General features: G+C 29.6%; 2 protein-coding genes across 4 annotated transcripts; one reads left to right on the top strand and one right to left on the bottom strand.

The window, feature by feature from the left end:
* The first annotated feature begins 465 nt into the window (after nt 1-465).
* On the top strand, nt 466-23,112 carry LOC103573039 (transcription termination factor 5, mitochondrial). Of its 3 annotated transcripts, XM_014441513.1 has the most exons (7): nt 466-857; nt 938-1,074; nt 3,428-3,749; nt 9,604-10,022; nt 19,500-19,721; nt 22,644-22,930; nt 23,024-23,112. In XM_014441513.1, the coding sequence occupies exons 1-6, from the start codon at nt 603-605 to the stop codon at nt 22,927-22,929; spliced, it is 1,641 nt and encodes a 546-aa protein (XP_014296999.1). In that variant the 5' UTR covers nt 466-602; the 3' UTR covers nt 22,930; nt 23,024-23,112. The 3 variants fall into 3 exon arrangements, with proteins under 3 accessions (XP_014296999.1, XP_053594150.1, XP_014297000.1); XM_053738175.1 differs by lacking the exon at nt 23,024-23,112 and having other exon boundaries at nt 22,644-22,938; XM_014441514.2 differs by lacking the exon at nt 23,024-23,112 and having other exon boundaries at nt 934-1,074; nt 22,644-22,938.
* On the bottom strand, nt 22,919-25,408 carry LOC106693046 (AF4/FMR2 family member lilli-like). Its single transcript, XM_008551892.3, has 3 exons — nt 24,469-25,408; nt 24,308-24,386; nt 22,919-24,227 (listed from the first exon to the last, which is right to left on the bottom strand). Exons 1-3 carry the CDS (start codon nt 24,908-24,910, stop codon nt 23,345-23,347), a joined length of 1,404 nt encoding a protein of 467 aa, XP_008550114.1. The 5' UTR covers nt 24,911-25,408; the 3' UTR covers nt 22,919-23,344.

The raw sequence follows: 25,408 nt of genomic DNA, 5'->3' as shown, positions 1-25,408 counted from the left end.
TGCTGTCTGGAGAGATATCGTTTGAGAAAAAATGGTAAAAAACGTTGTTTTTCGAAAACAAAGGCATAAAAAAGTATTTTCGAGCTCGAAGAGCTCGAAAATGTATTCACAACAATTTTTCGAGCTCATGGATCTCGAAAACAGTGAGAAACTTTGAGGCTGGTCCGCAGGGTCAACTGATAGACCAATTTTTTTTTTTTGTAATTTATCGTTTTTAAAAAAATTAGAAAATTATTAGACGTCAGCTAAATTCAGTATCATGGTGAACTGCAGTATCATAATTTTATTCCATATCCGTAGATCATTTTGTGAAAATAAAAATTTTCATTTTCGGAGTTTTTTATTTTAAAAAATTTTCACTAACGCTGTCACGCGGCTTCAATTTAAAAATTACCCCCACTCTGGGATAATGCCTATTCGTACGACTATACCGACCGTGGTATGTTTATATTGTCAGTACACGTGAGGTATTTACTTCTATTTGTAAGAATGTGACGATGGACTTCTACAATAGTATAAATATTTGCTTATATTGTAAAACTATTCATGCATAATTAACTTTAAAAATAAGTAGTCTTCGAATGTTTTTAAAATAGATAATAATGCTGATGAAAATTAATAGAATTGTATCTTTTATAAATAAACAAAATTATTGTTGGTTAGCTATTAGATTAAATTCAACGATAGCATGGAAGCAACCGATTACTACAAGAAGTCAAAAATTTAAAACTTATAAGCAACTAATCATTGACAATATGAGCTTGGGTAGTGATCAAGCTACATCTCTTCTAAATAAGAATACTAACATCTTTGAAATACCAATAGAAAAAATCATAAGAAATTGTTTAGTATGTAGGGTAAGTACTGTAGTTATTGTTTTTTTTTTTTTATATTAATTATATCGTTGTTAATAACATGCCCGATTTATTCAAGATAGTATCATAATGTTGATTTTCAACGTGTGGAACGAACTAACTGCAGATTTTTAGAACTGACTGAAGAAGAATTAAAAAATAAAATAATTATATTGGAGGAAATGGGTGCTAAATTCATTGATACTCTAATGTTGACGAGGTATGTAATCTAAATTTACGAATACCAAAATTATTCCATGTTAAAATGACTAGCACGTAACAGGGTTGCAAATAGCGCATTAAATTTATAATTGCATTAGTGCTTCAATCAAATATTTTTTTATATTTCATGATCGAAAAACAACAAATTAAAAATTATTTTATAATTTTTAATTCAATATCTTTGAATTCAAAATAATTTTTTAATATTTAATCCTACATTTTCGAATTAAAAATTAAATTTCAAATTTTTAATTCGTAAAGGAGCGTTAAAATGGAATAGTTTAGTTTTTAAATCTACTTTTTAAAATAAAACATTAAATGAGCAATTGCAAATCAGAGAATCAGATTAAAAAATTTATTTCTAATCTCAAATTCCATATTTAATAATTGAAGAGTAAATAAAAAATTTTAATTAGCCATAGCTAAAGGGGATTAAAAAATTACATTCCTTTTTTTAATTTTCTATTTTCGTATCAAAAATTAATTAAATATTTTAAATTCCGAACACCGGATTAGTGTTGTTTTAATTTTAAATTCTCCGTTTACACTGAAAATTATTCAAAAAATTTAATTCTTAAATGTCTTAACTATGAATGATTTTTTTATTTCAAATCCTATTATATCTGACGATCAAGAGTAAGTTTAAAAATATTTAAACTTGGTAAAATAAAACACTATTCTTTCCTGTTATGTGCCGTCAAATTTTTTGTTTTGATTACTTATCTAATTGCGTACCGTATCTAAATTAAAAAGAAATTTCCAATTTTTGATCCCACGTGTTTGAATTAACAAGTAATTTTTTAATTTTTAATCCCATGTTTCTGAACTAGAATTAATTTTTGAAATTTTAAACCCACGTGTCAATTTAAAAACTAACTTTTTAATTTTTTATTTTACTTGGCTGATTAAAAATTAGTTTTCCGATTTTTAATCCCACGTGTGTACTTTTGAATTAATTGTTCAATTTTGAATCTCTCGTGCCGGACTAAATATCAATTTTAAAATTTTGAATCCCACGCCTCTGGATTAAAATTAATTTTTTAATATTTAATCTCATGTTTCTGAATTAAAATTAATTTTTATTTGCAAATATTCTCATTTAAGAATTCGCAACCTTGGTACGTAAGCATACAAGAAAATTATTTTGAGTTTTAGTTTATACAGAGAAAAAAAATTAAATTCAAGTAATCATTTTTATTGTTTTCATGAATACGAAATATAAGTAATTTTTTATTGAAATGAAATTGTTAATTCTTATTTTAAAAAATTATTGTTTCACTTTAGTAATAAATTTCTAGAAACATCAAATCGCCTGCCCAATATCAAAAGACACGGAGAAAAAAGTATAGTAAAAATTATAATATTGTAGTAAAATTTACTAATAGATATGAAAAAATACATTCTGTATTGTAATTATTACTAAACGTTTAGTAACATTTACTAGTTAGTAATTATTACATAATTAGATATTAAAAATTACGATGCGTAATATATTTTTTGCTAACGAGATTATATTTTTTACTATTTGTATAGTAAATTTTACTATAAGTATTATTAATAAATACAAATTTAAGAAAGTTAATTTTCTAATACAATATAGGATTTGTTACTATACAAAATATTAAAAATTACTATACGCAATGTATTTTTTGTTAACACGATTATAGTTTTTTACTATCTGTATAGTAAATTCTACTATGCATAGATAAAATCAAAAGTTGGTGGGGATAGCATATACAAATATGTATTACAAGTTCTGAAGTCTTTATTCAAAGAAGACATCGAGCCGTCCGACATAGGAAATGAATCGCGCGCGGGAGATCAGGATTCGAATCTCGGTTGAAACAAGTGATTGTTTAAAAAACAAATATCGACACCAACACCAGTACAGATGACATAAATAACAATAATAATCAAAGTGATAGCAATAATAATAAAAAGTTAAAAGCTATTAAAAATTTAATTTTATTTTTTCCATTCTAATATAGTACAATTTACTAAACGGGATATCAAAATTTAGTGAATATAACTAAAAATGAATGTGCAATATAGGAGATTTTCCATAGCCAATATATGAGAAATTACTAAACGACTTGTAAAATATGCTTATCTGTTTATGAATATTTCATATAAATCATAAGCGTTTCAAGATTACTATCCAAATTTAATAATTATTCTCATATCTTTTAGTAAAATTTACTTAATTTTTTTCTCCGTGTAGCTTAAAATAAAGTAGGTGTTGCTATTTTGTAGGAAATATCTGACGGAATCAAGTAAATTCTTAGCGATGGAATAATTTTCATACTATTATAAATTTTGATTCAATTTAATTATATTCATTTTTTCTTTAGTACACTACAAAATATAAATATGATGGCATTCAAATCGTATAGCAGAATTCCAAAAAATGAAGATGTTGCCAAAAATTTATACAGGCATTTGCATCAACCTCCACCAGAAGTTACTCCTTTGAAAACCTTAAGTGACAATATGGAAGTAATCGAGTTTCGAAGTAATTGTTTACATCATTATCTTCAATGGAGATTAGAAATACCAGCCTCAAATTTTAAGTTACTAAATAAAATTGGAAAAAAATTAATAAAAAAAAATTTTACAAGTTTGAAACAATGTTTCGATATTCTGCATAATGACATTGGGTTATCTATTGATCAGGTAATGATGAGCATAATTTTCGCTATCACAAATATATGTATTATGGTGGCCCAAAAAAAAACCAACTATTTTTTTTTCGAGTCTCTTATGAAAATTTGTTGGTTTACGATGTTTTAAGAAGCCTCTCCAAAAATCAGCTCGATAAAAAATTTTCAAGAGGTCGCTCACGAATTTTGAAAATATCAAAAGGATTGAAATTCGAATTTTTAATTTCTAAATTTTTTTTTTCTCGTGGCAGCAACAATTTATACTTGTAAATTGATGACGATGCTGAAAATTTCAGCTCAAAATTTAAATATTTAAACGGCGCTCAAGAATTTTGAATATTAACTGATAATATGTGACTAATACTTTGAATTAGATTTTGAATTTTTTTATAACTCAATTATTGTCGTTTTACTAAAATATAACTTTTGCATAACCAAAAATATACAGCACAGTCTTAAACAATAAAATTTTGTAAGTTTTGAATAATCGAAAAAACCTAAAAATTGAATTAAAAAATAAAAAAGTATGTAAATAACTTATTATTTCCATTTCTCGGGTTATATTTTCATTCATTGTGATACAAATTGATGTTGAAAAAATCAACAAGCTTTATTATTAATATTCAAGGGTCGCTCGAAAACGTTTAAAAGACAGCACTCGAAAACATTCAAAATTCTTGACCGAGGTTTAACCCTCGCGGTTTGCGAAGTACCGAAATAATACCGGAATTATACGGTATAAATACTGCATAAATATGGTATTACTCGAGTTATTTTAGCCAGTTTTTTTACCGCATTATTACCAAAAATTTACGAAATAAATTCCTAATATTTACGGTAATAAAACAGAAAAAATACGGTATTTTCACAGAATTAAAACAGTAATTATACAGCATATTTATAGTATATTTTCGGCATTTTTGCAGCATCAAACCGTTCTACCCGTAAAAAAATGTATATATAATTATATAAAATTTTATTCAGTTATGTATAATTTTATATAATTATATAGAACCTTATAAAGTTATATATTAAACAACTGTCATGAAAAAAAAAAAAAATAATAAAAACACCCGTTAACTCGTGGACTCGATCCCGAGACCTATTTGTTCAAAGTCTGATCTGGTAGCCATTATGCCAAATCACTTACTTGAAAGATTTTACTAATTGTATTCAGATGGATACAAACAAACTTAAGAAAATTGAAAACATCAATTTTCACAGATAGTTATTTTCACTTACATGTTTTTGTTTGAGTAAGAATTGTGTGAACCAATAAAATAAAATAAAAAATATTACATTTTGCACATTTTCGATGATTTTGAATGCAGAAGCGAACAAAAAATAAAACCATATTTTTTTACAATTTTCTATTTTATCAGCGTAAATCTGGCGAAATTGCAGGATACTGACGGTATTATTATCACAAAAACAACGATTTTATTATTATAACATTATCGTATTATAGTTTTTATACAGCATTTTATTGGTAAAAGTTCGGCATTTTTACAGTTTTTTTACAGCATTTTTTCGGTAAAAGTTCGGCATTTTTATAGTAATATTACTGTAGTAATCTGGTAACTCTACAGCATAAGTGCAGTAAGTATATGGCATAATTCCAGGAAAAAAACTGGCCAATATAACCATATTAACACCAAATTATTACGGTAAATTTACGGCATGTGCATAAATGCCGAAAATTTACGGCATTTTTACGGCATTCGCAAAACTGCGAGGGAAATATTTAAATTTTGGGCTTATATTTTCAGCGTAGTCATGATTTCACAAATATTAACTATTGCTGCCACGAGAAAGAAAAAATTTAAAAATAAAAAATCCAAATTTCGATCACTTTTGATAATTTCAAAATTCATGAGCGACCTCTTAAAAATTTTTTATCGAGCTGATTTTTGGAGAGTCTTCTGAAAATATCGTAAACCAACAAATTTTCATACCAAACTGATTTGTTTTTTAGCGACGCCCCCTCAATTTTTTGTTTATGGCCTAAAAAAAATTATCAGATCCATATAAGCCCTTAATATTCATATTAAATCGTGCCCCAAAGACATTACATATCCCATTTAAATAACATGGGGTTTCGGCGCGTTTTACATTTAATTTTTTTTCTCCTAAGCTAGTTAATCTACAGATATCAGAGATACATATTTTTGTAGGAAATTGAACACTCTACAAAAAAGGTCTCTTATGGTTTTTCGATAAATTTACTGCTTCAAAAGTTATTCAAAGTTAAAGATAAACTTATAGTTAATTTTTGATTTTTTTACTTTAAACGCAAAATTATCATTATTTTTGTGAAAGTAAATTTTTTATTGCGAAAAATCTTCAATTTTAACTGTGATATTGAAAAAATGACCGTCAAAAATTCAGATAAATAACGAATAATATGAGTGACGTGTTGAGTTAATTACAAAATTTTTCAATTTAACGGAAAAAATATGACAGATTAAATAAATTTTTTTACATATTCATCAACACTCTATTTCATTAAATATTCTTTGGTGGAATTTGGAAATTTATATTTGAAAATTGTTAAACACCTATAAATAGTCATTGATACTTCAGAAAGAGCTGTCAAATTGACTGAAAAATATATTAATACTTTAGTCAAGAACGAAGATCGAAAACCATATGCCACCAGGGTCAAAAATAAAACTTGATTTAGACTTAGTTTACCAAATCGAAATTTGGAGCCGTTTTTCACAAGACAAACTCGACTTTTTTCACGAAGATTAAAAATAAATTGAATTTTCGCCTTGGTTTAGACTTAACTGGCTTACTTAGTCACGATTTAAGACGAAAAAGTTGCAATCAAGTTGAAACGGACTTGATATAGACTTATTCGACTCAAATGATAAGGCAAAAAAGTCAAAACTAAGGTGAAATAATTTTTATATACTAAGGCGAAAGAAAGGCGAATAAATAACATTTTTTCGACTTGGTTTAGCAAATCAAAAGTAAGGTGAATGATTATCGTGTTTGAAGTTAAGACGAATAAGTTCAAACTAAAACCAGAAAATACAAATAAGTTGAATCTAAAACGAAAAAAGTTCAAAAGTTGATAGAAATTAAATTTAAGTCGAAAAAGTCAAGATCTTATCGAAAAATTGTCAGCAAATCGATAACTTCAAAAGAAAATAAGGTGAAGTGAGCCTGAATTAATTTTTATTTTTGATCCAGATATTTAGATCGTATAGTAACTTTTTCTATAATACAGTTAAAATTAAAGATTTTTCGCAACAAACAATTCACTTTTAAAGAAATAATGATAACTTTGCGGTCAAAGTAAAAAAATAAAAAATTAACTATAAGTTTATCTTCAACTTTGAATAACTTTTAAATCAATAAATTTATCGGAAAACCATAAGAGACTTTTTTTGTAGAGTGTTCAATTTTCTACCAAAATATGTATCTCTGATATCTGTAGATTAACTAGCTTAGGAGAAAAAAAATTAAATGTAAAACGCGCCGGAACCCCATGCTATTTAAATGGGAAATGTAATGTTTTTGGGGCACGATTTAATATAAATATTAAGGGCTTATATGGGTTTGATAATTTTTTTTAGGCCATAAACGAAAAATTTAGGGGGCGTCGCTAAAAAAAAATCAATTTGGTAAATAACGGACACCCTAATTTTTATTTATATTACTATATAATCTGTAGGCTCTGTCTAAACAGGAAAAAAGGATATCTTGAACCAAGAAATTAAATTTCTTCAAAGTTTGTCCTTCCGGCCGATTCGGGCTATCCATATTTATCTCAATTTATTTATAGACTTTTTATTGAGAAGGTTCCTATTCTATCGATCAAGGACAAATCAAAATTTTTTATTTGATTGAAAAAAAAAATTATTAGGATCGAGAAATTATTTACTTTGCGGAAGATATCATTTTCTTAGTCTGAAACAGTAATTCATTGAACCGGAAAAAAACTTTCTTAGGTCAAAAAAAATTTCTTTTCATGATACCAGCATCGAAACTTGAAGTTTCAGTGTCTCTACAGTCCGTCGAAACAAGCTAATTTCAAGCTGATGCTGCAAACAACTGCTAGCGAATTCGTAATTCACAAATCCCTTCACAGCGGGCAGAAACATGCGTGTTTCTTCCCTTGGGAAGAAACACAATTGTTTCTGCTCTGTGCTAGTTATATTTAATGTTCATTTGCAGCCTTATTACTCTCATTTGTTTACTTGTCACTTCAGTTTACTCATTTCATTTTTTGAGTGACAGTTTCAATTAACCAAATAAAATTACTAAAAAATGAGTGAAAATAATATTTTTGTATTATTTACTATTTAATAAATGGCTGTAAATCACATATTTCTCATTCTCTAACAGTTCTCCGCATCATCGGCTTGAAATTAACTTGTTTCTTACTGGCTGCTGACACTGAATCTTGAAGTTTCGATGCAGGTAATCATGAAAAATATAGTGTGTGACTCAGGATAAAACACGATTTCAGACTGCGGGTGATGTCAGCCCTCGCCTGCGGCTTGGGCACCCAACCTCACCCTAGTCTGAAATCGTCTTGTTTTCTACCTTGTCACACAATATACTATTTTAATTGTTAAAAATTATACTCAAATCAAAAATTTAAATGCATCGAACAATTGTTTGCTTGAATCAAATATATCAATTTAAAAAACAAACATTCTTGAATCAAAAAAATTTTTATTATTTATACTAATATTCTTAGGTTAAGTAAATTCTTGTTGATTCAAGTTGGCTTTTTTTCTCTGTATGAATATGAAAGATTTGTTCTAGCCTATTTTTTTTTTTTTTTTAGTGGAGACAATAAAATTTTGTTATTTATGTTGGGAGAAAAATTCCCTGAAAATTTCAGTTCTTAATTTTAAAGTACTTCCTCTCAAGCATTAAAGTTTTTCCATTTAAAAAGCATGGAAATCGAATAACTTTTCTGTTATATTACTATAACACTTAGCCCGGTTTTGAGCTATCGTTTTGAAACCACTTCTTATTTGAAGAGTAATTGTTGCTTTTTAAAAGTGTATAAAACGGTTTAGGTCTAACGCGATCCATGTCAATTGTATCAGCTCCGAAAGTCAATTTTTCACTTTTTTTAATTATTTTTGTTAATAGTGAAGAAACGGCTCATCTTACAAAAAATATGCAGAGGACCAATCTTTTAGGAAATTTTATGCTCTACAAAATTGCTTATGACACTTATATTGCTGAAGTGGACTGTTCATGAGATACATGCATTTTAACATTTTACAATAAAAAAGATTAGTACCATAGTAAGCTTACAATCTTTTTTACTGTAGCATGTTAAAATGCATGTATCTCATGAACAGTGGATTGTAGCAATATAAGTGTTATGAGCAATTTTGTAGAGCATAATATTTCCTAAAAGATTGGTCCTATGCATATTTTTTGTAAGATGAACCGTTTCTTCATTACACTGATAAAAAACTATCTTGATTCAAGAAAAATTTTTTCTTCAAAATTTGATTCTTGTTTCAAAATTTTTAATTGTTTTAATTCAAGAAATAAGTCTATGAACCAAAAAATTGAAATTCTCGGATAGAGAAAAAAAATTCTTCGTTTAAGACACTACCGACTTGTTTCGAGAATAGTGCGATTTTTAAATCAAGATATCGATTTATTCAGCTTGAAAAAAAAACTTTTTTTTTATTTCAAAAATAACAAATTTTAAAGTGATTTTTTAGGACTACATTCATTTACTTCAGATATGTTAAAGTAGAAATTTATTTTTAAAAAAAATTTTTTTTTTATTACTTTAAAAACATCTTCCATCAAAAAATTATTACTTGAACCAAAAATTTGAAGTTCTTAAAATTTTATTCTATATAATGTTTCTATTACAGATAAGAGATCATAATTATATGGAAAACTGTTCACCAGTTGAGATGAAAAAAATTTTGGAAAATATCGACTCAGTTTGTGGAATTCCTATGCGAAAGTTATATCATTCTGCACCTATACTTTTTCAAATCAAATACGATGATCTTCTTAATGCTAAACAAATTTTAGAGCAGTATCAGTTTTCAGAGATCCAACTGGAAAATTGTTATGAAGTCTTATTATTAGAAAGAAAATATCTCGAATCTGGATTAAAGATCGTAATAGATACACCGGAGTTAAGGATTCTGATGAATCATCCCAAGATATTACAAATTCTTTTAATGAGAAACAAAATAAGGCAAAAAATAGCATATTTACATTATTTGAAAGTAAAAGACATTACTGTTAGTGCTCTAATAAAATCAAATCATACGTTTGAAAGGTAAGTTTTAAAATTAAAATATTACATTATTGACGCATAATATCTTTCTAATTCTTCTGAAATTCCAAAAATCTATCCATGCTTATTCTTAAATCTACTTGGCGCCCTGTCATTAACAGTAATTTTGTACGAAAATTATACTATACATAGAGAGAATTTCATGATGAAAATTAGTCTGGAATTTCGAGTAATCCTAAGCCATTCAACAAATAGTATATTACACACCGAGGGAGGAAAGGAGGACATTTTAACCCGCGTGTATAATTGCCTACCCGAGCCAAAGGCAGTAGTGTTTTCCTCCGTGGTGTATATACGATTTTTCACCAAACCTGCACCTGAAAGTTTAAATTTTTGCTTCTGTTTATACGCGTAAAAAAATGTGTAGTTCAATTTACTACAAATGGAGTTCCATCTACTACATTGACTAGTAATATCATCTGATTTTTTTAAAACCCAAAAATTAACAATTTTTAATTTTTTTTATTCCGCTTGTTCTTACGGCGCATTTATGATAAAAAATGTCGTGAGAAAAAAATTAAAGATTTCGATAGCTTTTTTGCCTTTAAAAGTTGGAAAAAAAATTGGCTTTCATGTTTTGGATAAAATTTCTATTTTATCTTTTTTGATAATATTGATGTATTTTTTTTTAAAGTACATAAAACAATGAACAATTAAAAAAAAATTGATCAATTTGATCAAAAAAAATTTAACATGACCCAGCATGGGTGGACCCTATTTGTAAATAATTACCATGTTTAGTAATACAAATAACTCAATAAGTGATTTTTAAAAATAATTTATAAAAATTTTAGGTTATATACCGTTCATTTTTCGTAAGCGCATATCGAGTAAATTGAACTACAATTGGAGTTACAAATACCGCATGCTGTGGTATATCTTACTTTTTTCGATAGTTGACGCTTAACTACAATATTGTAGTAAATCTAACCACAATTTGGAATTATCACATGTCATACTACAGCCTGTGGTAAATGGAACTCCAGTTGTTGATGCCATTACTACAATTTATTTTCCGTGTATTAATTAAATATCTGTTAGTTAACGATCATTAGTTTTTATGATATTGAAAACGTTATAAAAATATGAAATATATCTTACATTCTTCGGACTTACAGTTTATCAAATTAAAATAATATAAAAATGAATTTATTAATGAATAACTTGGAATTATAAGGACTCAAATTGTAAAAGCCAACTTTTTATCAATGCCTGATAAGGATAATTTTAAAAATATATTTATAATCTATGAATTCTTGTATAAGCATAAACTTTGAACAATTAAGTATTAATTTTTATTAATAGAAAATATAAAAAACATCGTTTTAAAAGTTATAATTCCCATAAATAGCAAATACTCAATAAGCAATGATTTAAAAAATTGCGTTTATTTATAACAAATGTATCATTCATTCTTAATTGTATATATTATTATTTGTAATATTTTATATTATTTATAATATCAAATGCACTGTCACGAGTCGAGGTTTACCCACAGAATGGAGTAAAAAATCGGTCTGTCGGTTGACCCTGCGGGCCAGCCCCAAAACTTCCCGCTGTTTTCGACCTCAAAGAGCTCGAAAACATTAGTGTAGATATATTTTCGAGCTCTTCGAGCTCGAAAATGCTATCACATGCAATTGTTTTTTTATGATCTTTTCAAGCTCTAACAAGTTACCTGTTATGCTGAAGTTTGAAAATTTAAGAATCGAAAATCATCAATGAAGCGGTTTTTAAAATTTAGTTCCTGATTTTGTTCAGTAAAATAAGTGTATTGAGGCAGAAATCAATGTCGGAGATCAAAATCAAGATTTAAATAAATTTTGACTCATGTAAGAAACAATAAAATATGAAATATCCGATAAAAATATTAAAAACTACGTTTTATCGATTTTTTTGTTGATAATATGATTTAAACTAAAAACCAAGTTCGATGACATTATATGATCGAAAAAAACCATAAAAAAGATGAGTTGGTATGATATCAGGCACATTTTAGTACGTTATATTCTGATTTATCCGGAACAAATAACATAAAATGTTATTTTTTTAACTTTTCAACGCCGATATCTTTTGAACTAATCAATCGATTTTGATAGTTGACGTGGCAATCGGCGCGTTTTATTGATTTCTAGAGCTGATTAAAATTTGAAATCTATCGCGTCAGTCGTTTCGAAAATATTTAGAAAAAACCGTTTTTCACCATTTCTTTCTCCCGCGATAACTCTCGAACGAATTATCCGATTTTGATGTTTGAGGTGGCAATCGACGCGTTTTATTGAGTACTAGAGCTGATTAGATTTTGAAGTCGATCGTATAAGTCGTTTTTGAGAAATCAATAAAAAACTAAAAAAAAAATTTTCTTTTTTTTCGAAATTCGCCAATATTTTCGAGTCTATTCCATCAAATGATCTGAAATTTTCAGGAAAGTTGAAGGCCAACAAGCTCTTTCGATTGCCACCTCAACCATCCAAATCGATTCATTAGTTCAAAAGTTACAAAGAGTTTACATACATACACACACACACATACACATACATACACACACTCGGACATCATTCTGAAAATAGTCAGAATAGCTTCCTAGGACCTCAAAACGTCGACATTTGATGAAAACTCGATTTTCGAAAATCGGGGTGAAATCAATAACTTCCCGAAATTTTTGAAAATCATCGATTTTCTTAGCGGGAAGTTAAAAAGTTGTAGGTAGAGCTGTTATTTTCTTCTTTCGATCATTTTACCACACATTAGAGTAGATTGTACAAGTAATCTGGTATTGTATACTCCAAAAATAGTTACAGATACCAATTTATATAGAAATGTGTGGTTCCAAAAACCACAAAATAAGTATTTTGTACTACATTGAGTAGTTGTGAAGCCTACAAAATTTTACCACATTACAGTAGTAAGCAGAACTCCTATAGTAGAGAAATATCACTATCATGCACACTGTGACTTATGTTACTACAATTGTCAATGCGACGACCACAAAGTGTAGTTCAATTTTTACTAGTTTGGTGTGGTAAATTCAACTTCAGCATTTTTTTACGTGTTGGTTTCGAACCCCAACGCCACCAGATTACAGCCGGACCTCGTTATAAGACTATTTACTATTTCTTTTATAAACTAGGTATAACGATAGTTTGAAAGAGAAACTAATAGTTTTAAAATGATAATTTCAATCAAAACCTAGTAAAAATGGATGAAGTTACTAAGTTTAAGTTTAAATTATTACTTAGAAATACAGATCGTCATAATCTAAAATAATATTTTTAACTTCTTTGCCCTCGTGTCAGATTTGGAGGCTTAAATTACTTGTTTAATTTTAAATTCCTTTAAAACTGTTTCTTCATTGTGTCCTCTGCTTGTTATTAAATAAAAAATTTAATCATTTCTTGTACTAAATTCTTAAATATTGGGTAGGGAGGGGCCAGTTAATCACTTTTTGGTTTGAGCTTCTATAATTTTAAGACGCATCGGATTTAATCAACTCATGTGCTGTTAGGTTCGTAATTTAGTCTTTTTCAAAAGGTCTAGTGACACAAGAACGATCCGAGTGTAAATTTATAAGTTCTTCCCAGAAATGCACGAGTGCTCCAAATTGCTCAATGTTCCCCACTAGTGAAGGGCAGAATTTCCAGGAAATGTTCGCTCTTCTGTAGACTAGCTGTCCGAGTTATTGGAATTCAATTGTATAGCATAGAATTTATATTTCATTCATCATTGTAGTTAATAAACATCAAATAACGTTATATATTGATACAACAATTTGAATTTTAACTATGATAATAACCCATGTATATTTTAATTCTAAACATAAACAATCATAAAAATAATATCTGCCCTAGTTTCAGTGCTGCCAGAACGTGCGATATTTTTACCCCCTCCTGAGGTGAAATAGCATTGAGTGTAATGGCAGGAGGGGGTAAAAATATCGCACGTTCTGGCAGCACTGCCTAGTTTTAATTAAACCACCATTAATAATTATTCTGATTACTAAAAGCGTTTAGTGTTTTAGTTGCTTACACGGGAAAAAAAATATTGTGTTCATCACTCAACGGTATCGTGATATTCACTCTCCTCGGTTGGTTATACTTTGCATACGGAAAGTGTTGGTCTATCGGATCGTGATTATCGCGATCCAGGCGGATCCCGAAATCATAAGATCGTTTTGCTATAGTAACGATCCGTTGTTATAATAATGGCAAATGCCCATAAAAAAATTTGAGGTTAAAATAGATGAATTTTTAACTTTAACTTCATTACAATTTTGTTTTTAGTTGGAATTAATAATTTCATGTTGATAATTCTAATAAGTGCAATAAAAAATTATTATTTAATATCAAGAAATGTAATCAAGTAATAGAATATACGTAAGCAATTGATGTAAATTTTTTAATTAATAATTTGGTTATGAGTGGTGGCGCTTGAGAAGTAGATCGCGATAATCACGATCCGTTTTGGTATGATATGGATACGTTAACTGACGATCACTATACATTTAAGTACATTCACAATCCGATGGATCATTATAATAAGTATCTAGTGTTTCATTCATATTGATATATATATCGTGAAAATTAAGTAACAATTTCGTACTAATCACGATACAACTGTCGCTCTCCGTTGGTGAGCGATAAGCGCAATATTTTTTTTTCCGTATAAGGTAGTTCCAGCATGAAACCACTTTTCGACAGATTCAGCTGAAATTTTTTTCACAGGTTTAGAATAGCTCTATTTATGAATTCCTAAAATTTCATAATTTTTGACCGTTTAGATCGAGAGATATTTGAAGACAAAGTTCGCAATTTTGAGGGTCATGTCCCATTTAAAGTTTGTAAATGTTCGGTCCCTCCAACTATTTTTTATTTTATTAAAAAATTCTCTCGACAAAATTGGAAAAAAAAGTAGGAGAGTGTTGAAAAATGTTTTTAGAATAAGTTAAAAAAATAAAAGTAGCACCTCACCGTTTTGTTATCAAGATATAATAATTTTAAAAAATAATTTTCGATCCATTTCCAACCTGTTCGCTTAACAAATTGTAGTGATCTGGCAACGCCTCGCGCAACGCTCTCTGAAATAGTGTAGAATAAAAAGCTGGAAATTCAAATCTTTCACGGCTTTAGTAAAATTCAGCTGCGTAACTAAAATATTAAAATCACTATTTAAATTAGTTATAAATAAAAAAACGATTAAATAAATAAATAAATATGATACTTTTGTAAAAGACAATTTTTGCCGTAATTGCTTGGGCATCATTTAATTAAATAATAGGTACTATTATTAGAAAGCGCAATACTATTTGTATATACTGAGACCATAAACAAAAATACATACACACTCAGAGCAACGTTGTCAGATCACTGTAACGAACAATATGTAATTGTATGTGTGAACGTCTGTGTGCCAAGGCTTCTAAATTTTGTTTATAGTAAATACTCTGACTATAGTGTACTACGCTGGAACTACCTTAAGGGGGTTTCCCCGCGTGATGGCCTGTTCTTAAGGTAGTGCTTTGTGTAATTTTACTTCCGTAGTATTTATATTTGGCAACGCCGCGTAAAATCAAATGAGGTAGAAGTATGCTTACAGTAACTCTGTTCCATTTAAAATATGAGATTATGCGCAAAAATCTATTGCGCAAACATCTATTATATATAAGTTATTGGTTTCACATGTTTGCTTATTAAAATAACATGTTGTTTTATTTAATAATGTAACTGGATTAATAAAAAATTTGTCGTATGTTTTGTACTAAAAATGTGTATAACACTAATACTTCCACATACTACATTTGATGTGTTCGAATTTCGAACTTGTCATAACCTTTTTGGCGGCGTTGCCACATGTAAGTAACATGGCATATTTTTCTTATTTACTAATTACTCTTATCACAAGCTCTAAAGCTCGAATTCTGATTAACCAAAATGTTCTAAACATTTTTTTTTTTCCGCTGATACCACTTTCATCGAAGTTTGAACGTCACTTTTTGTAAAATAAATTAAACTCGGTGATTCCTCATAAGAATCAATAGTAAAGTCAAATATTGTTTAATATTGGTATCTTTTTTTCAGTTCTCTGTAGACTTATAAAAATTTAACTGGTTTATTATCTTATCATAATATACCAATATGCCTAGTTTCATTAAATTCTGAACGTCAATTCGAAAATCGATAGTACTACCTTAAAGCCTTTTTTGGGAATTTTTTGTGACAACCAGTGAAAAGATAGAACTTCGAGTTTTTTATCGTTTATTTATTAATATTTCAAGAGTATGTATAACAAATTTTAACTAAAATAGTATCTTACACATCTACGGAAGTAAAGTAAGAAATGTCTCAGATTACATGTAATTGTTGGCCGAGGCGAAGCCGAGGTCAACAAACATGTGATCTGAGGCTTTCTTATTTACTTCCCGTGGTGTGTATACTATTTTTCGCGTCGACGGAGGCGGAAAACGGCAACTTCGTTTTGCACAGCGGGACGAAAGTTGACGCTTTCCGCCCGGAGGTGAGAAAATCTTCATTACAACATGAGTTGTACCACTCTGAAGCCACCCGCCTCGGAACAAAGTACGCTTACTTCCGCCACGATTTCGGCTCATCGGCTTATCTGAAAAAAAAAAAATAAATAAATAAAAAAAAAATCGACGTGTTATAATCTGTAAGCCTAAATGCATCAAGTAAATTAGAATCATTTGCAAATATTGAAAATTTGATTTTCGGCAGACTTAATAAAAAAGTTTCAAATTTCATGACTCTTTAACTTCCCACGAAGAAAATCAAAAATTCGGAAAGTTATTGGTTTCGGTTCGATTTTCGAAAATCGGATTCTTATCAGATCTTGACGTTTTGAGGTTCTAGGAAGCTATGCTGACTAATTTTAAGATGATGTCCGAGTGTATGTATGTATGCATGTATGTGTATACGCACGTACGTATGTAAATATCTGTAACTTTTGAACGAATACCGATTTTGATAGTTGAAGTGACATTCAACGCGGCTTGTCAATATCTAAAAGCTGCAAAAAATTAAAATTGATCAGTACAGTGCGTTCGGAGATATTCTAAAAATAAAATTTGTTCAAAAACGTCGTTTTTAGATAACTTGTAATGTGCTTGATGGATTGATTCTAAAATCTAATCAGCTCTAAAACTTTGAAAGCCGCGTCGAATGCCACCTCAACCATCAAAATCGGTTGATTCGTTCAAGAGAGACCGTTGTCGAAAGAATGCAAAAAAAAATTTTTTTTTTAAATATCTCAAGAACGATTAAGTAAACCAATTCCAAAGTCTGATCAACTTTAGAACTCAACAAAACGCGTCGATTGCCACCTTAACCGTCTCAATTGGTCAATTCGTTCGAGAAATATCGTTGGAGAAAAAATGGTAAAAAACGATTTTTTTCGAAAACAATGGCATACAAAAGTATTTTCGAACTCGAAGAGCTTGAAAATGTATTCAAAACAATGTTTTTGAGCTCAAAAACAGCGGAAAGTTTCGGGGCTGGCCCGCAGGACTAACCGATGCCCAAATTTTTTTTTTATTTTTTCGTTAAGAAAAAAATAAAAATACTCAGAATTCTAGGATGATTCTTGTTCACTCCGTGAGTCTACATGTACTGGGTCTATCCTATAAATTTCAAGTTAATTGGTGTAAACGTTTTGAGGATATGATGGAGGAAAGTTTGAAAACACAGTTTTGAGAAAAACGTGTTTAAAGTTTCAGGCTTGGTTAAACTATAAAACTATGAAAATCTTAACTTACCATTAATATGCAATGCCTGGTCCATAAAGTAATCGTTTCTCTTCTTTTCGGAAGTCTGTCAAAATGGATCGCTCTACTCTTGCTCGAATTCTGGCTTTTTTTAGTCACCACAATAGGACCAGCCTTCTACCACTCAATTCATCAGCGTTCCGAATATCTGCTTCTTCTTGAGAATTGAGAAGGTTTGCATGTTTTAGGTTTCCACTATATTAAATTGGTGTTAATACCGTACGATGGACGGTGTGGCTCAATAAGTTATAGATCAAATTGAACGGAATATAGTATAGTGCCGGATAGCTCAACTGGTAGAGCACTCGGCGCGATACTGACATGGTCTTGGTTCGATTCCCAGTTCGGGCTATCTATATTTTACTCAATTTATCTATAAATTGTCTTATTGAGAAGGTTTGCATGTTTTAGGTTTCCACTATATTAAATCTTCTAACTGTTGTATTTTTATAACGACAGAATTAAAAAAAAAACACTTTACCAGCATTTTCTACTCATGTTGAGGAATCAATTTATCCAGAAAATTAAAAATCGATTTTTTGAACCCATCACACGGGGGAACTTCCTTAACCTTTCAGTCGCTTACAGTACTCGTCTACAAATGCGCATGTCTTTTCCCATTAATTCAGCAATGAGTGGGGCCTCAGCGATATTGTGGTTACAGTTAAAACACGGTAGATTTAAGACATACGATAAGTTAATTTTTGTGATTCTATAGAATAAAGATCGGTAAAATCGTATATAAAAATATCCGAGGAAATATTCAAAAGTTAAATAAAATCTAAACTAAAGCAGTGTATTTCGTTTTGCAGCCGTGGACTCTCAAAGAAAAGAAAAATTTTGAAAATTTTTGTCTGGTGGTATTTCTCATGTTTGCGCAATGGTTGAAGGTCAAAAAAAATTTGATGAAAATACGTCGAAATTAGAGATTTCAAGCTAGAAAATGTTTTTTTTTTTATTTTTCGATACAATTTTTTTTCACGAAGTTATACAGCCTTACAAAAATTACTAAAAAATTCATAAAATTTTTCTGTTCCTTTAATTTATGGCATGAGTGTATGATGAAAATATTTTTTTTTTATATGATTGACATATATATTGTTATATATGCTAAATGTATACGGACTCGTATATGATACATATTATATTTTTTTAAATAAAAAAAAAAATATATCAGAAAATATAGTTAAATTGGCTACATATATTTTCTGTAGTGTGTAGCCACAGATATTTATCATATACTTTTACATATATTTTGACCATATATGTTATTTTCATACGGGTGGTATAGTTGATGTGTCATATGGCAGTTTGTGACTCAGTGGAATTATATTATTTTTTCGCAACTTTTTATAAAAAGTTTTATTATCAGCTGCTTATAATTTTTAAAAATCATTTCTCTTGAATATATAGAAAAGAAGCTCATTATTAATTTCATACTCAATATAAATGTCAAAATATCAAAGACCTAAGTTCACTATGTAATAGTAATTTTTTTTATAATTAATATTTTACGAAACTCCCATTCGAAGAAAAATTCATTCTGAAAAGGAAGTGAGTAAATAAAAAGTCATTCACTCCGCAAATTTTTTCAGTGTATATTTTTTATTTTTTAAGACTAAGTGTAATTACCGTTATATATTAAGTATAAGAAATGTAATATTTTGAAAATTTTTATTTTTTAGAGTTTTCAAAACTGAGAAGACAAATAAAAGAAGTAACGAATTAATTTGGTCACTGTTCAACTATTCACGAGTAGATGTTTCTACAATCAAAAACAATTTTAGTAAACATCCTCATTGGAAACATATTGACTTTTTAACGATTCATGATTCATTGAAATTTCTTGAAAGCTTATTCGATGACATTGATATTATTAATAATATGACCTTAATTTTTTATCCTCGGTAACAATTATAAGATCGATCCCTGATTAAGAAAAGCGATTCGGAAAGATTAAGAAAAATATTTTTTTTATACTTTTTCATTCTTCCATAAACTGCACTCTTAATTTTTAAGCATTAAATTCTTTTGAAAAGTTCTAAATCACTCGTCACTCAATAATTTGGGAGTTAAATTATTCAATTTTCTAAATACTTCACAATAGTTTTTATTCACTAAATAGTCGAATTTTCTAATTGTTGAAAGACTTAGAACGATTCGAAAATACAAAATTTTTTAAATACTCGCAAGTACTTTTTAATCACTAAAAAATAATTGAATTCCATTTTATATGGAGATTAAAAAAAACTAAAACATTACAATTTTCAAATACTTTCAAATTTTTTTAGTAGCTAAATAATACTGCAAATTTTATTCATAGAGATATTTAAAGAAATTCAAAATTACTAAATTTTTTTGAATAAGGTACCCGCAGGTAATAAGGCCTCAGTGACAGAAATGATATTTAAAATAACCGCCTCCGCTCAAGGCTACTCTAGTAGAAGGGTCTTGCATAGAGATGTTACGGCAAATTTATAGAGTCCCGATACCACGTTCTCTGTCTTCTATATTTCATCATTCGTCATATGCTGTCGTACGGCAAAAGAAATGATAAAAAACGATCTAGTTTTCTGACTCTTAAAAAGTATTGTTGCTAAATTTAAGTGATGATTTATCTCTAATACCAATTTTATTAAGTATACACAGAAAAAAAGGTTGATTTGGCCCAAGATAATTTTTGCCTTCATTTTTTATTCTTGGGCTGAGTAATTGGGTTTTTTAATCCGAGAAAATTTTCTTCGACTAATATTATAAAAATATTGTATCAAGAATAGTTAAATTTTAATTCAAGTTAAATAATCTTGGTTTAAGAATATTTTTCTCGCCTCCGGGCGGAAAGCGTCAACTTTCGTCCCGCTGTGCAAAACGAAGTTGCCGTTTTCCGCCTCCGTCGACGCGAAAAATAGTATACACTCCTCGGGAAGTAAATAAGAAAGCCTCAGATCACATGTTTGTTGACCTCGGCTTCGCCTCGGCCAACAATTACATGTAATCTGAGACATTTCTTACTTTACTTCCCTAGGTGTGTAATATACTATATTTTAAGTCAAATTTATTTTGTTTCTAACCAAGTAAAAAAAACTATCAAAACAAGATACTTTTCTGTCCTGGTTGGTGAGTATAGTAAATTGTCACAATCTCACAATGTATATCAACATCTCAAACCAAGAACTTTTTTTTGCGTGGCAGAAGAACATTTACTCTCAGTTTGAGAAAACTACATTATCGACTCAAGACAACGGTCTATTGGAATGAGAAAATTTTAATTTTGATTTAAATAAATTATAATCTTAACTTAAAATAACTTTTCTTGAATCATACAAATATTTACTTTACGGAAGACATAAAATTCTCCCATTGATGATTTTTTTTCTTGACTTAAAAAAAACGTAGTCTCGATTCAAGAAAATACATGACTCTACTTCAAAAAATATATCGACCTATATTTTTCAGTAAATCTAACCTAATATAAATATTAAATGTTGTCAAGCAGGAAAGTGTAAGTGTATATTCAAAACATCACAATACAGCAGTAGAGAGATAAGGAATAAACTCTCTCGATTAAATGGCTTATGAACAATTAAGAAAAATAAATTGTTTACTCATGGTAGGAATCGAACCCAGACCGATTCAGTATCACGCGAGAGCTTTACCAGTTATGCTACCCGACCATTTCCTGCACAGTCATTCACTTTACCCATATCCAGTTATCACACTGTACAATGTAGAGTCTAAACTACCGCCAGTTTAGTATAGTACAGTTAGCTTTCCCAAGAGAATTTTTGCGTTGAGCCGTGAGCACAGTTGCTGTTGGTTCAAACGTCTACATTCACTTGCCGCAACATAACAAATACTTAAGCCAAGATATTTCTTACCATTGAGTCGAGTACTTTTAATTCTTGACTCGAGTCACAAATCATCTCGATTCAAAAGAAATTATTCTTCAAAAAAGAATATTTTACTTTTCGGACAATTGATTATATATCGGGGCAAAAAATTTATTTTTCTCACTGTAAGAAAATATTTCTTACAGTGAGAAGGATATATTATATCGGTTAAATAAAAAAAAATCTTATGCTAAGATGATTAAATTTAAGAAAATATTATTCTTGAACCAAGAAAATTTTGGTTTTCATTAAAAATTGCAAAAAATACTCTTGCGGCAAGAAAAAATTTCTTACGCCAAGATATCCTTTTTTTCTGTGTAGTTAAACTATTCCAGTTTGTTTGACCCGCGGGCCTTATTACCCTACCGTAGTAAAATAAGGCCTATTCGTATACTTTTTGTAAAAGTATAATTTTTTGTTTGTTTATAGTAAAAATTACCTTTACTTCATTACATTTTATGGGTAATGTTTTGAAATAAATATTAATGATTTCGATAATTAAATGCAATATTTTCGATTTTATTCAAAATCTCCCTTAGCTAGGCCTTATTACCCGCCGGTACCTTACTTCCAAATACTTTTCAATCACTAAGTATTAGCTGCTTTTCATTTTATCAAGATCTGGAACGACTTCAAATCATTAACGTTTTTTAATACTACCAAATTTTTTCTTATCGTTAAATAATAATGAAATTTTGATACCTGAAGAAATTCAGAATTTAGAACGATTCAAAAGTACTCAATTAGAACAGTTTTCAATCACTAAAAAAATTTTTAACCATTTCAAATACTTTTCAATTTTTATTAAGAATTCTAAAAGATCTAAAAACATCCAAATTTTTTAAAAATTTTTTCTAATCACTTTTCTTAACCAGGAATAGTTATTAATTCATGTAATTTAGGTTTATTCTATAATAATCTTATCGATTACTGTTGTAGAGAAATAATTCACCGATCATTGATGAAAGTAACTGAAATAAATAATAAACTTGATCCATTAGATCGTTACTCGGCATCTCAAATGTTGGCTCTGTGTGAGTATGAAATTGAAAAGAATTATCATTTCAGTGGAGATGGAGTGTGGCAAAAAACTGAAAAAAAATCACGAAAAGCTCAGGAATTAACACATTTTGATATTAAAAAATGGAAAAAGTTTCAATGTAACGATACAATAGATAATGTAAATAATTTTCAGTTTATTGATACAAAGAAAATAAAATCTTAAAGTACTTATTTTATTTTATTTATTTATATAACGTAAAGTAAAATGATATTATATATTAACATCCATTAATGAGTAAATTTTAATGAAATTATAGCAGTAATTATTAACAGTCATAATTCTCCAATATTAATAAGCCCTCAATACCACCACTAATTCCTAAGAAGTCAGACTCCATGTTTGGGTAACAAAATTTTACCTAACCACCAACAAAAATATATTTTTCATCGATATATTGCAAGAAGAAAATTGTGTCAATGCACTTGAGGGCTTAGACTCTAAGGCATATACAGTAATGAAATATTAAGAATAACAAGGCACGTAAAAATTTAAATATCCACATTAACGTGAGTAGTTATAAGAAGAGCACTTTATTGCGTTGAAGGATTATATCTAACTCGGAACCTGAGGGTCCGAGTTAATTCAAAAAAGACGGAAGTTGCACGTAACTCTGTTGACCAGAAGGTTCACTTTTAACAAGAACTTGATCTTTTATAGTTTGACGAGTAGAAGGTGGTGATGAAGGCATACCGTATTCTTGCTTTTGATGAGAAGCTTCTTGAGATTGCTGTTGATGATGGTGGGATGTGTAGTCCGATTGATCATGGTGATATTTATCAGGTGGACTTAGACCGGTTACATATTCAAGTTGTTTATTTTGCTGGTGCTCATCTTCCGACATGGAATTAACATTTCCAGTAGAACCGAGATGATTTGAATGTTGAGGTGAATGCGCTGCCACTATACTCTGATAATCAGCTCTAATTAAAGCTGGTGGTGGACTATTGTTCGTTGTGTTCATGTAATCTTGATGAACACGCATTGTGTTGTTTGAAGGGGCAGAAAACAGAGATGTGTCGTGCTGTGGTAGCATCGTTGCATAAGAATATGCAGATCCATTATTACTTGGACCAGCGAAAGAACTCGTATACGGTGAATTTGAAGGACTAAGAAGATTGAGATGAGGTGTAAGATCATAAGCTGGAGAGTACGCCCAGGCGTCTGGTGGTGTCGCAGTTGCAACGTTTGTACTTGAAGCAAAAGGGTTAAGGCTATTGTTTAATGATGGAAATGAACCTGTCAGTCCAGGACTTGCTGAACCAGCAGTCATATACCCTGCAGTTTTGCGAGGTGGCTCTCTTTTGCGCCATTTAGCGCGGCGATTTTGGAACCATACTTGGACTCGTGATTCTGAAAGAGCGAGCTTGAGTGCAAGCTCTTCTCTAGCAAATACATCTGGATAAGGAGCGCGTTCAAAAGCCCGTTCCAATTCTTCTAATTGATACGCAGTGAAAGTCGTTCTAGAAAAAACATTTTTCTCATTTCATTGTTCATTAAGTGAATCAAAAAAATATATTAAATATCGTAGACTAAAATATACCTTGTTTTCTTTTTTTTAATCCCATTATTGTCCGTTTTTTTTTTCGAATCTTTCTTAGGAGGTTGAGATTCACTCGTAACTAAAAGTAATATTAACGTCAATATTGTTAAAAAACAACAATAAATTAACTCGAAGAAGCAAAATAAATTTTCTTTTCTCACCGTGTGTCATTGAATTGATGGAATCGTCGGGTTTCCGTTTAAGCGAATTGTTTATATGAAGATTTTGTTGCAGAGCTGTAGAAGTAGATGTAGGCGAAGATGCAGTTGAAGTGGTGACGTCTTGAGTTTGTGTTAACGGTGAATAAATTCCTGAAAGTTCAAGTTCTTTGAGCTCTTTTTGTTGCTGTTGTTGTTGCTGTTGTTGTTGTTGCTGTTGTTGTTGCTGCTGCTGTTGTTGCTGTTGCAGATGATGGGAATTTTGATGATGAGTTGGTGAACCGCCGGACGAGTCAAGCTTGTGTAAATGGCCACCCGGTGGTATTAGATCTGAAGTATGGGCTGCTCCGTGTAATCCTAACATCACTTGAATGCTGTGTACGCCTGTACCAGTACGACCTCCAAAGTCAGAAAATAGTTGATCATCAAAAGGACCACCTTCCATAATTTTGTCAAATAACAAATTTTTAAAACTCAGTTTGTTTATTTACGCCAAAATAATTATCAGAATACTTTTTCAATGCTTCACAACTTCACAAATAATCCATGAAAATGAACTAGTTGGTATAATTAACAAAGTCCGTAAAAGTAAAACTCCACTTAAACTGTATGCATAAATAAAATAACTACGTTGCTATTATTCGATAAAAATGATTCATTATTCGATACTGTTATGTAATAATACAAGAATACTCAATTACGATTATTCGGTAGATACGTTTCAGGTCGACGCGGTAATAAAATCTCAACCAATTGCGATCAATTATTGTTAGTTATGATCAATTTCGATTAATTTTAAGCAGTGTTAACGAAATGAACTAGTTGTGATAGACCTTGGTGAACGACTGATGAGCTTGTCAAGCTTGCAGAACGGTCAGTCGTCCGAACTAAGAGAACTGAGCTAATGATACAACACTCACACACGTTTATATTTAAAGGACGG

Source organism: Microplitis demolitor, chromosome 4 (genome assembly GCF_026212275.2).
Source record: "Microplitis demolitor isolate Queensland-Clemson2020A chromosome 4, iyMicDemo2.1a, whole genome shotgun sequence".
Classification (NCBI taxonomy): Eukaryota; Metazoa; Arthropoda; class Insecta; order Hymenoptera; family Braconidae; genus Microplitis; species Microplitis demolitor.
The sequence above is the reverse complement of the archived record's forward strand: the minus strand, read 5'-3'. Positions and strand labels throughout refer to the sequence as shown.